The following is a 16,857-nucleotide window of genomic DNA, read 5'->3' as shown; positions in this document are numbered from 1 at the left end:
TTAGTCTTAACTCAGCCAGGATTGATTGGGGAAAAAGAAAATGACCAATCAGGGCCTCAGGTTTCTGCAGGGGATAAGGAAATAAGTGACAGCTGCAGAAAAGTCTATAAATCACAGGGAAAATTATGATAAAAATAAAAGGTATGAACTGCCCTTTAAAATTTCCCTGGTTGGCAGGGAAGAGTCTCCCAGACCTCAGTCATTTATCTCCATCATGCCTCGGATCCTCTGGGAATAGCAAAGTTGACGGATGATGCCATTACATTTTTTTATTATTTTTAAATGGAGAGAAGAAAAGGAGTGGTGTCTGAGTATTACTTTCAAGTCATTGGAGGGTTGAGTCTTCAGAAAGAATTCCTTGATTTAGCCAATAAAATGAAGAGGCTTGTGCTTTAACTTTCTGCAGGTGATATATGGAAAATTCACCATTTTGAACCAAACTTGCTGGTTTGGAATTTTTGAAGAAAAAAAGTACTGGGAAGTGGCTTTTTTTTTTTTTTTATTAATCATGGAATGAGAGATGGTTTGGGTTGGAAGGGACCTTAAAGATCATCTCATTCCACCCCCTGCCACTGTTGCTGCTGTTGTTTGTGATGCACCTCACAAGGACCATCTCAAAGGTCCTCCAGTGGCTTTTCAAAACCCTCTGGCAAGTCTTACTTGCTGAGATTCACCAACTCAAGGAGCAGCAAACAAGGCAAGAAATTCAATTTCCTAAACAACTCTGGTGGGATGATTGAGCTTAACCATCTTTAAAAAAAGTTACTGAATAAAAAACAACCTATAAAAACTCCACAAGGTATCTGTGCTTCACTTCTCATCTGGAAGAAGGAGGAATTCCTACAGAACATCAGCTGAACATCTTGAGAGCGGCTGGATCTTCTAGGAAAATGCTGGTTGCCTTCAACTGTTCTATGAGATGTCTCAAAGTCATTCTCTGGGCAAAACCTGCCAGTTGAGGGGTGGTTTTTAAGGCAGCTCCAGGAGATAAATCTTTTCCTCAAGGATATAATAAACAGGGAGATCTGCCAGTAGGGCCTGATCCTCCTTCTCATTTGAAAAGATCACAAACAGGTTCCTTATTAAAGTTGTTAAGTAAATAGATGAACCTTGAGGAGTCATAAAGTCATTGAGGTTGGAAAAGCCCTCTAAGATCATGGAGTCCAACCATTCCCCAGCACAGCCAAGGCCACCACTGACCATGTCCCCAAGTGCCACATCCATACAGCTTTGAAACCCCTCCAGGGATGGGGACTCCACCCCTGTCATTGTGAGCTCCTGTCTCTGGAGAACCAGGATGAGGGGACCTGGAGCTCTAAGTGTGTTTAGATGTTGGGCAGGGACCATACTTGGGAATTTCACTTGGCTGGACCACTCTGGAGAACATAAAATTCCCTCTCTGTGCCAGCAGAGACCAGAACTCCAATTAATCACTAAGTGCCCTCAACAGCTCAGAACTTGTTTTAGATCAGACAGAAATCTGTGACCAGAGGATGGTGGAGAGAACAGGGAGCTGTGAAGCTCTCCCAGATCCTGCCAAAGGATTGTCCTGGAATACAAACACCCTGCCAATGGGAAAGCTGTTATTTGCCAAAATGTAGACAACTGGCAAAGAAATGGCTCTAAAAAGCCCTTTCTTACCAACACTTGGGTATCTTCTGATGCACCTGGGTGGGAATGACTTTGTTTTGGTCTCCCCCAGAATTCTTTGGCATCAGAGCAGTAAATTCCATCTCTGCTTTGGTTTGAATGATCAGAATATGGATTGAAATATGGATACCCCATCCCTGGGAGTGTCCAAGGCCAGGCTGGACAGGGCTTGGAGCAACCTGGGCTGGTGGGAAGTGTCCCTGCCCGTGGCAGGGGGTGGGACTGGATGAGCTTTAGGTCCTTTCCAACCCAAACCATTTTGGGATCCTCTGACTCTACGAAAAGGTCTGTCCTTAATGTGAAGCCCTGAGGAATGGAATGTGGCTTTAGGTGCATTTTTCAAGCAGAACTTGAGCTCTTTCCTGCTCGAATGTTGCCTTATTTCCCATCTGGATTTTCTATATTTTGGCTTTCAATGGCCCTCCCTGGTCAAGAACCTTTGCCAAGACTGAAGAGTCTTATTGCTCCATTTTTTCCTTCTCTTAATGTGTTTTAAATCAAAGTCAGTTCTCCTCTTAACCTTCCCTTCCATAAGTTAATTAAGCTGATTGCTTCCCCATTCCTATGTCCTGGTGGCACATGAATATATGAAACAATCTGATCTTCCCTCTCAGAGCACACCAGCTCCTGCCAAACCCCCACTCTTAAATTCCTGCTAGAAACCAGCCCACTGTGGAGTGATCCTCCATTCAGAGGTTTTGTTTTTTTTTTGTCATCTGCTGGTTGTTAAGTAGTTTGTGAAGCAATAAATAGATGTGTAGAATGTTAATGCTTAAGCTCAAACATCAATCAGCCTTAACATGTCCTGGCAAACCCAGTGTTTTCCTGGCCTCTATTCCTTTTATTCCTGACTCTTCAGCAGCACTGGATTTTCCAGAGCTCCCTGAAAGGCCTGGCAAAGGAATGAGCCAAACATTCTCTGCCTGCCAGTCGACACTATTAAGTATTGATGAAGACCATGGTGGTTGTTTTTAGGTGTAGTAATATGATTTACCAGTTAAAAAAGGAACCCAAAACATGTTTTGATATAAGATCCTTTCATCATCATAACATGTTTGTGAGATCAGATTCTTTCATGGTACCGTTGGCCATCAAAAAGAATTTTAGTCCTAATGCATATTTTAAAGTGTTTCTGTGTATCTTTATTCATAAATATTTCACCCAGTTTTCATTTGTTTGTTGTCCTACCCTTTAAATCATTTTTCTGTTGCCTTGGAACTGCAAAGAGGTGTAAAACTTAGGAGGATTTAATGAGCAGTGGGATATTGGTGCATCTTTTCCCTCAGTATCTCCTCTTTCTCTGCCCTCTGCCCTTTGCTGGGGGGGTATCAGGACACACATTTTCTTTTCCATTTCATCTCCATGGCCCTGAGAGTTGATGGGAATCTTCAAAGTGGTTTTTCTGGTCTGGTGGGATTTACAAGACAAATCCTGGTGATTTCTAGTTCAACCTGTATTGCAGGCAATTGGGAGGGCTCTGCTTCAGTATCTCCAGCTCTTTCACTCACCCAAGTTCATCAGCCCCACCGGAGAAACTCAAAATTAACACATTTTCCATCAGCAAAGCAAAGGATTTTGTTCTTGGATGCAAAATTAGGAACAAGGTGTGAAAGAGGAATAAGAAAACTGCACATCCAGATCTTTCTTAGTGCTGAAGCTCCTCTCTGAGGCTCTTGTGTGGCCTGATGGTGCTGAATCAATTCTGGCCCAAGGGCAAAAGTCCTTTGAGGCTCTGAGTTCTTACCTTTAAACTACTTTTGGGTTGTTTGGTTTAGATCTGACAAGGATGTGTCAACCAGTTCCCCAGAACTACTAAAAATTACTTTTATCTTTCAATATTGTGAAGGTCAGTAATCAAATAGCTCCTTGAGGATGAGGAAATGGTTTCTTGAAGATGAGATGGGGCCCTGAATGAGTGGAAAGTGTCCCTGCCCACGGACAGGGGGTTGGAATGAGATGGTCTTCAAAGGTCCTTCCACTCCAAACCATTCCATGATTCCACGAAGCTGATGTGGTGGGAATAACAACATCCAGATTTTCATGTGTGTTCACAGAATTAGAAAAGAGCAACCTTGGAAAGTCTCTTTCAGCAGAAATTTCTGAGAGACTGTCCCCAACTTAAGCAACAGACAAAGTCAAAACAAAGTGATACCAAAGATTCTTTTCTCCCTCAAATAACCCACCAGTGAATTTACCGTTGCAGCTCATTGCAGCTGGGAATGGGAGTGGGAATGGGAATGGGAATGGGAACGGGAATGGGAATGGGAATGGGAATTGGAACGGGAATGGGAATGGGAATGGGAATGGAAATGGGAATTGGAATGGGAATGGGAATGGGAATGGGAATGGAAATGGAAATGGGAATGGGAATGGGAATGGGAACGGGAATGGGAATGGGAATGGGAATGGGAATGGGAATGGGAACGGGAATGGGAATGGGAATGGGAATGGGAATGGGAATGGGAATGGGAATGGAAATGGGAATGGGAATGGGAATGGATAGCAAGAAGAGGCAGCAGTGCCTTTGGCTGACGTGGTTGCCCAGGACTGCAGAACATCAAACCAGATCTGGGCTGGTCACCTGATGGGACAATCCTCAAGTATTTGATAGTGTCATAGGTAGAATCCGTCTCACATTTTGGAAATCTGTACATGAGCAGCTTTGTATAATCATTTGAAGGGCTTACAAATATCAGCATAAATGGCACAAAATCCTTGTGCCAAAATTGCCCATCCAGCCTGGCCTTGATCACCTCCAGGGATGGGGAGTCCACACCTTCTCTGCCCAACCTGTGCCAAGAATAACTGGTTTTCTCCAAAGGTATTTTAGACCCTTCTCCCATTAAGTTGTGCTCCTCCAACCCAAGGGAAATTGTAAGCACTGGGTAAAATCAATATTTTTGGTAACCCTTGGAATGATCCAAAATCAGTATTTTCAGGGGGCCTTGATTGCAGTGACTGCCCCTGAATTAGGGAAGGATTTGCATCTTCTGTGGGATGGAACAAATGTAAAAATGCTCATATTTCATTTGCATGTTGTGTAAATGGTGGTACCATCATTGAGCCCCTTCAGGGCTCTTCAACCAAAGAAAGTCTTGGACTTCCTAAAAATACCTACTGGGTATGAATGGAAGAGTCTGTGCAGCTCCAGCTGGATGGAACATCCTGCTTTTAGTGGAAGGTTCTTTGCCCATGGCAGGGCTTGGAATGAGATGATCTTTCAAGTGCCTTCCAAGCCAACCCGTTCTGGAATTCCATGACATTCAGGTGTTCTTGACCCTCTGCCAGCAGCCCAGGGATGGATGGATGGATGGAGGGAGGGAGGTTGATCCTCATGGTGTGCCGTGTTTTCTCTCTCCCCAGGGATGAGACAAGGCAATGACTTTGGCACACAGTATCGCTCGGCCATCTACACCTTCTCCCAGGAGCAGATGGAAGCTGCCTTGAGGTCCAAGGAGGAATATCAAAAGGTACCACTGGGCAGGGTGTGAAGTTCCTTCACAGACAAGCAGAGGTCAAAGGTGTCACCAATGAGCACAGAATCACTCCTTGTGCTCTGCACTTTCCGAGCTCTTCATCCCAATACTGAAATTGCATCCTGGTTGCTTGAAATTCTGACTTTCATGAATTGTTTGGTTTGTATGAGTCATCTGTGATCCTAAAGTTATTCCAGCATCTCTGAACCTTGTGCTTTGAAGGTTATACCCAAAATCTCAATATTTTTGTACCCAAACCCTCAATATTTGAGCTTGGTAACTCAGGATCCCCCTCCTGCTGCTTCTATGATGCTCCTCTCGAGCCATTCCATAAACATCTTTGATGGGATGTGAGAGCCTGTGAATTCCTGAGAGTATTTGTTTTGGCACAAGAGTTTGTGTGAGGGAAGATCAGCCAATCCCCTCTCTGGTTTTCAGGAGAGATGGATTCTGTCTCCTCCCTGCCACAGAAGCTGTTATGTAACCAAAGCAGGGGGATTGGTGTCCTGCACTGTTGTTGCTGTCTGAGCTGCCTCCTGCTCTTGCCAATGCAAGATCCAGATTCTGCAGCAGAGAAACAGAAATTCTTCTAATTTATATGAAAAATCCCCACTCACCTGGGACATCAGAGTGGTGGATTATTGTTATTTTGGCACTATTTATAGTGCTTAAAGATCTCAGTGTTCATATGTTTAATTGTACAATGACTTCACTAGTGCTGTGTCAAAGAAAATGAGGAGTTTTGGTGAATATTTGATGTTTCAAATGAGCAGCTGCTTTTTGGAGGGTGGGGCTACATCAGGCAGAAGGTTCATGTGCTGAAACCCCAGGAAGCAGTTTGGGGTTCCTCAGTCTGTGTTTGATCTCTGGGTGAGCTCTTGGGCTGGTTCCCACCTGCAGGTGGATTTATTTTGCATGCAAAGTGATGCTCTGGACTGCAAGGGAATAAACTGAGAGATTTTCTTAGTGGTGTGAGAACTGGGCATGGAAATGAGAGGTGTTCAATGGCACGTATTTTCTCCTGAGCAGCTGAACACAGGAGGATAAATCAGTCCTGCAGGTGTTTGGGTGATTTAGCAGAGTGGTTCAGGAAGGCTCAGTGTTCAGATTTATCATTCAGGAGGGGTTTTTTCCCCTCATTATTTACCTTTTCCAAATTCCTTTTATTCCTTTCTCTTGGCACCTGCTGACCAGCATCACCCTGCAAATCTCACAGCTTTAATTTGCTTTCCCATCTCTTTTATTCTCTGCCGTTATTTGTCATTAAATAAATAGTGACATGAAAGCGAAATTGCGAGGTAGGAGATTGCAATATGATATTACAGAAATTCCCAGCATCAAACAGATTTCCTTAATGGCACCATTTAAAATTTACCTACTTTGAAGTCTATCACCATTGGAGAAGTGTGTATAATTAGTACATTTATATAATTAGGCACAACTGTAAGTGAGCACATGTAGAGTTTGTGGGGAAGGAAGGGAAGGTGTTGCCAGCCAAGGAAACAGAGCAAATATGTACTGAAATTCCTTGGGGAAATGTGATTCCCATGTATTATTAACAGCAATATCTCCAATATTATCTGCTGGGGTAGTGCAGGAGTGGCTGTGTGGGAAACACACTGAGCAAACAATTTGTTCAGGAATCCCTTCTCAAGAGTAAATGTTTTGCATGACATGATTTTAATGTAAATCTAATCCAACCACTCTCCTTATTACTGCAGCAATTGAAAATAAATATCCAGCTCTTCTGGCAGTGACATGTGCCAGATAATCAGGGATGAAACCACGTGGGAATGGCACAATGCTTGACTTTTCCAGGAGAATCAGTGGGGCAAAGGGCTAACAAATATTAAGAGTGCAACGACTGCAGTTTGTGTGGGGCACTCTGGAGGTTTTGGGCCCTGCAAAGGCATCAAACCAAGATGTCATTTCTTTGTTTGTTCACTGAATTGTTGTGCATGTGCTCTTAGAGGTGTTTGGGAGCTGAGGGTCTGCAGCAGCACTGAGAATGGCCTTCAACCACAAAATGATGTGTTTCTTAGAGGAGGGTTTTCAGAAAGACAGGGAGGGCTGGTCATTTCAAAAAACAGTTTTGTTTCCTTGACTGAGCACAGAAACCATCCAGCTCCAAGGTTAATATCTTGAATTCCTGCCTGGCTCCTCCCTGGAAATCAGGGAGTGTGTCCAGCTCTGTGTTTAGCAAAGAGCAAGGGCTGGAAGGGGCAGAACGAAACAGTTTGTGCCAAATGGGTTTCCAGAGGGTTTGCTCTTGGAGCTCTACTTGGTCTTCTCAACCGTGTGCCACCAGCAGGTGAAGTCAACACCTCCAATCCTGGAAGCAGTTTTGGGGCCCTCAATTCAGGAAAGACATTGAGGGGCTGGAGCGGGTCCAGGGAATGGAGCTGGGAAGGGGCTGGAGCTCCAGGAGCAGCTGAGGGAGCTGGGGGGGGGGCTCAGCCTGGAGAAAAGGAGGCTCAGGGGGGACCTTCTGGCTCTGCAATCCCTGATGGATCCAGGGGAGGGTTGGGCTCTGCTCCAGGGAACAGGGACAGGAGGAGAGGGAATGGCCTCAGGCTGGGCCAGGGAAGGTTTGTTTGGCTATTGGGAACAATTCCTTCATGGAAAGGGTTGTCCAGCCCTGGCAGTGGTGGAGTCCCAACCCTGGAGGGATTTCAAAGCCATGTGGATGTGGCACTTGGGGACATGGCTCAGTGGTGGCCTTGGCTGTGCTGGGGGATGGTTGGACTCGACCTTTGAAGGCTTTTCCACCCCAAATGATTCTGTGATTCCATATGAAATGACAGTGACCAGGGGATTGATTACCAGCCTACGAGTGAGAACCAGGAGGTGCCCTGAGCCCAAGTCTCCTGCAAGGCCACACCTTGAGTGTTGTGTTCAGTTCTGAGCCCCTGAGTTGAGGCAAGAGATTGAGGGGCTGGAGCGGGGCCAGAGAAGAGCAACGAGGCTGGAGAAGGGACTGGAGCACAAGTGCTGTGGGGAGAGGCTGAGGGAGCTGGGGGTGTTCAGCCTGGAGAAGAGGAGGCTCAGAGGTGACCTCAGCACTGTCTGGAACTGCCTGAAGGGAAGTTGTGGCCAGGTGGGGGTTGGTCTCTTCTCCCAGGCACTCAGCAATAGGACAAGGGGGCACGATGGGCTCAAGCTCTGCCAGGGGAGGTTTAGTTTGGATACCAGGAAGAAATTCTTTGCAGAGAGAGTGCTCAGGGATTGGAGTGGCCTGCCCAGGGTGGTGGTGGATTGTCCATCCCTTGAGGTGTTTAAGGTGAGACTGGCCGTGGCACTGAGTGCCATGATCTGGTAATCAAAGTGTGGTTGACCAAGGGTTGGACTTGATGATCTCAGAGGTCCCTTCCAACCCAACTGATTCTATGATTTTATGATTCTACTTCAAGTTGTGGGACTTGTTGCTGGTTTCTGCAGCTGCTGTGCCAGCTGAGAAGTGGCCTCCCTGCAATGAATATGCATCAAACTCTGCCTTTTGCTGCTGCTGGGGCTGAGAACATGGAGACAGAGTCAGTCAGTGCTGAGAGAAATTATAATACAACAGTGTGGCTGGTAAATGGTAACACAATGGAAGTGTAATCAGCAAAACCCCCAATGAGGGCCAGGGCTGGGTGGAATCCCAGTGAATGAGCTGTGCCATCAGTTTGACCTGGAGCTGAAGGTTTTTAATACAGTTGAACCTGAGGTTACTCAATTTTCAAGACAGTTGCTGAGGTTGGATTTGGTTTTCAAATGAATTATCAAGGCAATTGTAATCCAAGGAGTAAAATCAAGGTGGGAAGAAGTTTGTATTTATTTTTTTTTTTAATCAGAGCCTGCATTTGTTTTGTCAAGCACTAACACAGGGTTTTAAGGCTCTAAGAATACACTGAGTCCCTCCACTCCATGGAATCACAGAATAGTTTGCACTGGAAGGGACCTTAAGGATCATCCATGCCATGGGCAGGGACACCTCCTACTGTCCCAGGTTGCTCCAACCTGGCCTTGGACACTCCCAGGGATCCTGGGGCAGCCACAGCTTCTCTGGGAATTCCAGCCCAGCCCCTCCCCACCCTCCCAGCCACCAATTCCTTCCCAATATCCCCTTTCCCAGCCCTGCCCTCTGGCACTGGGAAGCCATTCCCTGTGTCCTGTCCCTCCAGCCCTTGTCCCAAGTCCCTCTCCATCTCTCCTGGAGCCCCTTCAGGCTCTGGAAGGGCCTCCAAGGTCTCCCTGGATCCTTCTCCTCTCCAGGTGAGCCCCCCCAGCTCTCCCAGCCTGGCTCCGGAGCAGAGGGGATGGATGGAGCTGTTCTGCAGGATTAGGGAAGCAGTGAATGAGCACTGGTCAGCAGGAGATGCTGCTCAGCAGCTCAACAGACATGGTGAGACTTCCAGAAACTTGTGGGATGATGTGGGAACAAACCAGCAAAACCCTCAGGTGCAAAACCCAGGAGTTTTATATTCCAAATCAGAGAAAAAATATAGAAAAAGTGGAGTTTCCTGGCCAGTGCAATGAGCTTTGGAGCAGCAACCTGCAGGGGGAGGAAGGGCTTGGGGTTGGATTTGTGAAGCTGGAGTGAAGGCTCTTTACAGATCTCTGGGATCTACAGTTCTGGGTGGTTAATTCTGTGCAGGAATGCCTTGAGGAGTGAATTTACAACATTCTTCTGTGGTTTTGTCTAATGTGCTGTTGGAGTTCAGAACAGGCTTTGCCTGGGAGATGGTTTTCCCTGTGATTTTTTGGCTGGGAAAAGTTAAATAGCTCTTTTAGAATTAGATTGTTTTGATTAAAGCAATACAATAGTCAATAAAAAAATAACACCTGCTCACTCCTCTTGAAATTCTGTCTAATTCAGAGCTTTATGTATCAAATTATCTCTGCTTCACTCAGATGTGAATGGCAGTGACTTGGCTCCTGATTGATGGTTGGTGGCTCTCAGGAAAACAAGCAAAGCTGATCTGAGAAGCTGAGCCATCCTTTGTTTTGTAATCACTTCTGTGTGTTGCAGAGATCCCCTCTGAGTGCTCATCCCTCTCTGAGAAAGCTGCTTTTGGCTGCAGAGGAGGAGGTTTTGTGGGAACAGTTTTAAACTCTTCTCATGCTGCTGTAAGTGGCAGAAGATGGGACTTCTTTGCCACTCCAAATGTGGTCACCTCTCAGCAGGAGGGTCACTCAAAACTGATACTGATGCTTTTCTTGATGGCAGAGGCAACAAGAGAAAAGCATGAACTTGTGGAGGTGCCCACCTGGACTTCAGCAAAGCCTTTGACATGGTTTCCCATGGGATGCTCCTGGAAAAGCTGCTGCCCATGGCTTGGACAGAGGCACCTTGGCTGGGTGAAGAACTTACTGGTGGCTGGGTCCAGAGAGTGGTGGGGAATTGGCTGCACCCAGCTGGGTCTGCTCACAAGTGGTGTCCCCCAGGGATTGGTATTAGATGTTTAATCTCTGTGGATGGTCTGGATGAGGGGATCGAGTCCAACCTGAGCAAATTTATGGATGAAACAGAGTTGGGTGGGAGTGTTGATCTTCTGGAGGGCAGGAAGGCTCTGCAGAGGGAACTGCACAGGCTGGATCCATGGGCTGAGGACAGTTGTGTGAGGGTCAACAAGGCCAAGTGCCAGGTCCTGCATTTTGGCCACAACAACCCCCTGCAGCTCCAGGCTGGGGCAGAGGGGCTGGAAAGCTGGAAGAGGACCTGGGAGTGCTGGTTCAGAGAAGCTGAACATGAGCCAGGTGTGCCCAGGTGGCCAAGAAGGTCAGTGGCTCCTGGCTTGGACCAGCCCTGATGTGGCAGCAGGACCAGGGCAGTGCCAGTCCCTGTGCTGGCACTGCTGGGGCACCTCCAGTGCTGGGGCAGTTCTGGGTCCCCCAATTCAAGAAGGACATTGAGGGGTTGGAGCGTGTCCAGGGAAGGGAACAGAGCTGGATGAAGGTCTGGAGTTCATGTCCTGTGAGGAACAGCTGAGGGAGCTGGGGGTGTTTATCCTGCAGAGAAGGAGGCTCAGGGGTGGTGCATCACTGTCCCCAAGTCCCTGACAGGAGAGGGGAGCTGGGACAGGTTGGTCTCTGCTCCCTGGAACAGGGACAGGAGGAGAAGACAGTCTGAAGCTGCACCAGGGGAGGTTTGATTGGACATCAGGAAGAATTTCTCTACAGAAACAGTGATAAGGTCTGTGTGATAAGGTCTGTGTGATAAGGAATGGGCTGCCAGGGAGGGTGGAATCCCCATCCCTGGGTTTTTTTTAAAGGCAAGACTGGAGGTGGCACTCAGTGCTCTGGTCTGGGTGACAAGGTGGTGGCCAGTCAAAGGTTGGACTCCATGATCTCAGAGGTCTTTTCCAACCTGAATGATTCTGTGATTCTGTAATATTGTAGTTGGCTTGTTTGAGTTTCTTGAAATATAAATATGTCTGGGAGATGACCTGTCTGTTCTCAACACTGATTAACAACCCATGTGTTAATCAGCTTTCTTTGGTGAATTTAGCACAGAATCCCAGAGTGGTTTGGGTTGGAATGGACCTTAAAGCTCATCTCACTCCACCCCCTGCCATGGGCAGGGACACCTTCCACTAGCCCAGCTTGCTGCAGCCTGGCCTGGAACACTTCCAGGGACAAGGAATTCCCTGAGACAGAGGAATGCCACAATCCTACCCTGAGTTCAGCCAATCCTGTTCATTTGGTGCAGCAGCAGCTCCTGTTGTTGTGCTTTTATCAATGCTGAGCAAGGCAAGCTATTTCTTTTTTTTATAGCTTTCAATTCTGCATATCTTGTGCTCACTTGATAAAACCAGGCATTTCACTTGGCCCTGTGGCTGATGCAAATCCAGCTAATCATGCATTGGAAATTACAGCCAGGGACAACATGATGAACTCATATTTTCTGGTTTGCAATCATTTTTTTTTCATCTGGGAGGTCGTGGAGGTCAGCAAAGAAGCCATTTGCTTTATTGCACTGTGGATGTGAAGCTTATATTGGGCATTTAAAGGGATGTTAGAAATTGCCCTACAATAAACTAATGTAAATATCAAATGGCTTTGACTCCAAGAGTGGGTTGTAAATAAAACATTTCCTGCTTTGCTCTGCTCAGCCTCCCAGGGATGTAAAAACATCCTCAATTTGTGTAGACACCACATTTTCATCTCCTTAGGCAGATGAGTTCTCAATCCTCGGGGCAGATCTCCATGTTGATCCAGAAAATGAAGATTTAAAGGGCTGCTTGGACTGGCCTACAGGAGTCTGGTGCTGTCTGAGATGTCCTGCCCAGGCTGAGCTGGCCTCCAGCTGGGCACAGATCTCCTGTGGCTCCTGAGTCACAGCAAAGAAACCCAATGATGCCAACACAGAGGAGCAACACCTTTCCAAAATGTGCTCCCACGTGGCTCAGGGGCATCTGGGATTGTTCTGAAGGGCTCCTAGTTCAGGCTTTTGAATTTCTTCCTCTTGATTATGCATCTGTTCCAGCACTCCAAAAGTGTCACAGTCGTGGGAAATGTCAGGTGCATAAATCTGATGATGATATTAATAATGATGGTTGAAGTGTACCCAGTGAATTCCAGGGAACAGGATACAGTTCCTGCTCCTCAGGAAGCTCTCAAGGAGATTAGTTTGACTCTTGTGGGGAGGATGTGATAAAAGAGTGTAGAAGAAGGTCAAGGCAAAATAAAGGTGATGATCATTTGCTGTTGCTGTTCTGTGGCAAGTCTTGTTCTCTCTGTGTTTACGATCAGGTGACCCACCTGGTGGATGAGGGGAGGGCTGTGGGTGTGTCTATCTGGACTTCAGCAAGGCCTTTGACACTGTCTCCCATAATATACTCCTGGAAAAGCTGGTAGCCCATGGCCTGGACAGGTGTACCCTCGGCTGGGTCAGGGGGTGGCTGGAGGGCCCAGAGAGTGCTGGTGAATGGAGCTGCATCCAGCTGGTGGCCAGTCACCAGTGGTGTCCCCAGGGGTCTGTGTTGGGTCCAGTCCTGTTTAACATCTTTAGTGATGATTTAGATGAGGGGATTGAGTCCATCAGCAGCAAATGTGCTGTGACACCAAGTTGGGAGGGAGTGTCGACCTGCTGGAAGGCAGGAGGGCTCTGCAGAGGGATCTGGACAGGCTGGAGGGATGGGCTGATTCCAATGGGATGAAGTTCAACAAGGCCAAGTGCAGGTCCTGCCCTTTGGCCACCCCAACCCCCTGCAGCGCTCCAGGCTGGGCACAGAGTGGCTGGAGAGCAGCCAGGCAGAGGGACCTGGGGGGACTGAGGGACAGGAAGCTCAGCAGGAGCCACCAGTGTGTCCAGGTGGCCAAGAAGGCCAATGGGATCCTGGCCTGGATCCAAAGTAGCGTGGCCAGCAGGCCCAGGGCAGTGACCCTTCCCCTGGACTCTGCCTTGGGGAGGCCACACCTTGAGTGTTGTGTTCAGTTCTGGGGCCCTCAGTTGAGGCAAGAGATTGAGGGGCTGGAGCGGGGCCAGAGAAGAGCAGCGAGGCTGGAGAAGGGACTGGAGCACAAGTGCTGTGGGGAGAGGCTGAGGGAGCTGGGGGTGTTTAGCCTGGAGAAGAGGAGGCTCAGAGGTGACCTCAGCACTGTCTGGAACTGCCTGAAGGGAAGTTGTGGCCAGGTGGGGGTTGGTCTCTTCTCCCAGGCACTCAGCAATAGGACAAGGGGGCACGATCGGCTCAAGCTCTGCCAGGGGAAATTGAAATTGGAGAGCAGAAAAAAAACCAGCATTTTCCCACATCTGGAGGTATTTCTCAGTTTTATTTCCTGGAAATTTCTGATTAAGTCAATTTTAAGGACTACATTAGAATCACAGAATCCTAGAATGGATTGGGTTGGAAAAGCCCTCTGAGATCATCAAGTCCAACCCTTGGTCCAACTCCAGTCCCTTTACCAGATCATGGCACTCAGTGCCACGGCCAAGCTCAGCTGAAAAACCTCCAGGGATGGGGAATCCACCCCCTCTCTGGGCAGCCCATTCCAATCCCTGAGCACTCTCTCTGCAAAGAACTTCTTCCTGATATCCATCCTAAACCTCCCCTGGCAGAGCTTGAGACCATCGTGCCCCCTTGTCCTATTGCTGAGTGCCTGGGAGAAGAGACCAACCCCCACCTGGCCACAACTTCCCTTCAGGCAGTTCCAGACAGTGCTGAGGTCACCTCTGAGCCTCCTCTTCTCCAGTCCATCCATGCCCCCAGGACTTTTTGCTCTGTGGTACTTAATCCTGACCTTTCCCTGAGGGAGCAGCTCCCTCTGCCTTATTGAGGTCAATGTGTTTCCATTGTGGCTGTTCCTTTTTCCTTTGCTTATTTTGTGTTGACTCAGTTAAATCCAAGTCTTTTTCTAGTTTTAAAGGAAATGTATTTAAGGTGTTCAGAGAAGAAAAAAGTCTTTTATATTTAAAGCCACTTTGGAAAGTACCTTAAAAATCATCTCGTCCCACCCCCTGCCATGGGCAGGGACACCTCCCACTGTTCCAGGGAATCCAACCTGGCCTTGGACACTCCCAGGTCTGGGGCAACCGCAGCTTCTCTGGGAATTCCAGTCCAGCCACTCCCCACCCTCCCAGCCAGCAATTCCTTCCCGATATCCAGCCTAAATCTCTCCCATTTCAGCTGACAGCCATGAATGGAGGGTGGTGGTACCCACAGGGATTTGAGATCCCAAATTAATTGGGAAGTTGCTGTGGGAGCATCAACTCCTTTCTGTTCCTGGGAAGGGAGATGGGAGCAAGGTGGAGGAGCAGGAACCTGGAGTGAGGGAGTCATGGAATCCCAGGATGGTTTGGGTGAGAAAAGACTTAAAGCTCATCCTGTTCCAATCTCAACACCTCCCACTGTCCCAGGGAATCCAACCTGGCCTTGGACACTCCCAGGGCCGGGGCAGCCACAGCTTCTCTGGGAATTCCAGCCCAGCCAACAATTCCTTCCCAATATTCTCTCTGGTTCTGAAAGGGGCTCCAAGGTCTCCCTGGATCCTTCTCCTCTCCAGGCTGGACACCCCCAGCTCTCCCAGCCTGGCTCCAGAGCTGCTATTGGATCCATGCCCAGCCCAGCCCCCAACTGGGAAGGACTTCAAGGAACAAGGGGCTTTTCTGGGAGTCTCGTGACTCTTGGAATGGTCTCCCTTCCCCTTTCCTGCCTTTTTAAATTCACAGATTCCATAAAAATCCCTCAGAGTGTCCTTTATCTCAGAATCCCAGAATGGTTTGGGTTGGAAGGGATCTCAAAGCTCATCCCATTCCATGGGCAGGGACACATCCCACTGTCTTGGGGGGCTCCAACCTGGCCTTGAACACTCACAGGGATCCAGGACAGCCACAGTTTCTCTGGGAATTCCAGCCCAGCCCCTCCCCACCCTCCCAGCCAGCAATTCCTTCCCAATATCCCCTTTCCCAGCCCTGCCCTCTGGCACTGGGAAGCCATTCCCTGTGTCCTGTCCCTCCAGCCCTTGGCCCCAGTCCCTCTCCAGCTCTCCTGGATCCCCTCCAGGCTCTGGAAATACCAGTTACCAACACCAAAAAGATTTTTAATTTTACTTTTGAGCTTTCTTGAAGTTTTTTGTCTTTTTTTCCCTCCCCTGTCAAAAAATGAACCCCAGAACTGATGGAACAGCCCAGAATGAACTTCATCAATGACACCAATAAAGGTGAATTCCCTCCATGGCCTCAGTGCTGATTATCCACCTCTTGCTGTAGGTTTGCCTTTATTCTTTGTTCCTATATGGATAATTTTTAGGTCCCACTTTCCCAGATGTGGAATTTGGGGTTTAACTGTGTCCTGGTGAGCTCCAAGATGCAGTTTGAGCACCAAAACATCATCAGTGTTTGCTGGAACTCCGACCTTCATGTCATCTTCCATAATTTTATAATTATTTCTACCCATTGATCCCTGAGCTTCCTAATTCTGGTGAAAGTCCACCTTAATCCAGTCATCATTCCCTCTATTAACACCCAATAGCACTTCTTTTTTTTTAAATTAAAATAATGACCTGATATCAACTGGAACACCAAACATTCCCTGCTTTGCATCTGCAGAGCTTCAGCTGAACTTGTGCTGACACCAGAGACAGATGTTGGGTTTATATTTGACCTGTTTTCTGCAAAACCATTGTAGGATGATTGACACTAATTATATTCCTTTCCAAGTGAATGTTCACTGGGGCTTTTTTTTTTGGTTTGTTTTTGGTTTTGTTTTTGAAGTGCTGCAAGGGGCTGGTGCTCACTCCCTTCTAGAACATTCAATATTAACCATGGACTGATGATGTGAAACCCACATTTGCCAAAAAAAACCCTGAAAAAATTAGATAGCTTTGGGTTTCTTAACCAGTTCCTCACACTGAAGGACTCCCAGCTGCAAACTTCAAGGCTTGTTTTTTGCATTCCTTAAAAAAAAACCATCCCAGATTATTTTTTAAATATGGAAAATGCACTTATGTATCTCAGAAATGGCTGAATGGTTATCCCCAAAAAATCTGTAAAATTAATTTCCTCCAGCAAAGACAACTCTCACCCCAAAACATAAAGTTTTTTGGAGCTTCCAACGCCCAAAGAAAAAATTCTGAACAAAAAGAGGAGTCAGAAAATCACATATTTCCACATCCACACACAAATGTGTGTATTTAACATCATCATTTCACTTTCTGTAACATATTTTTTTTTCATTTTTATCTCAATCACCTAATTATATCCTGGCTGGTTAATTTTCATCCAGCTCCTCTTGCAATTATATATATA

At 47.3% G+C, this 16,857-nt stretch overlaps 1 protein-coding gene across 4 annotated transcripts in view; it reads left to right on the top strand.

Annotated features, from left to right (window-relative positions):
• MSRA (methionine sulfoxide reductase A) overlaps positions 1-16,857 on the top strand; it is a 277,850-nt gene that overhangs the window by 164,127 nt on the left and 96,866 nt on the right. For all 4 annotated transcript variants that reach the window (XM_071547605.1, XM_071547604.1, XM_071547607.1 and 1 more), the window contains one exon: positions 5,014-5,120. In XM_071547605.1, coding sequence (XP_071403706.1) covers positions 5,014-5,120 — 107 coding nt within the window. The remainder of the gene's footprint in view (positions 1-5,013; positions 5,121-16,857) is intronic.

This window comes from Pithys albifrons, chromosome 2, assembly GCF_047495875.1.
Source record: "Pithys albifrons albifrons isolate INPA30051 chromosome 2, PitAlb_v1, whole genome shotgun sequence".
In the NCBI taxonomy this organism is placed as follows: Eukaryota; Metazoa; Chordata; class Aves; order Passeriformes; family Thamnophilidae; genus Pithys; species Pithys albifrons.
The sequence above is the reverse complement of the archived record's forward strand: the minus strand, read 5'-3'. Positions and strand labels throughout refer to the sequence as shown.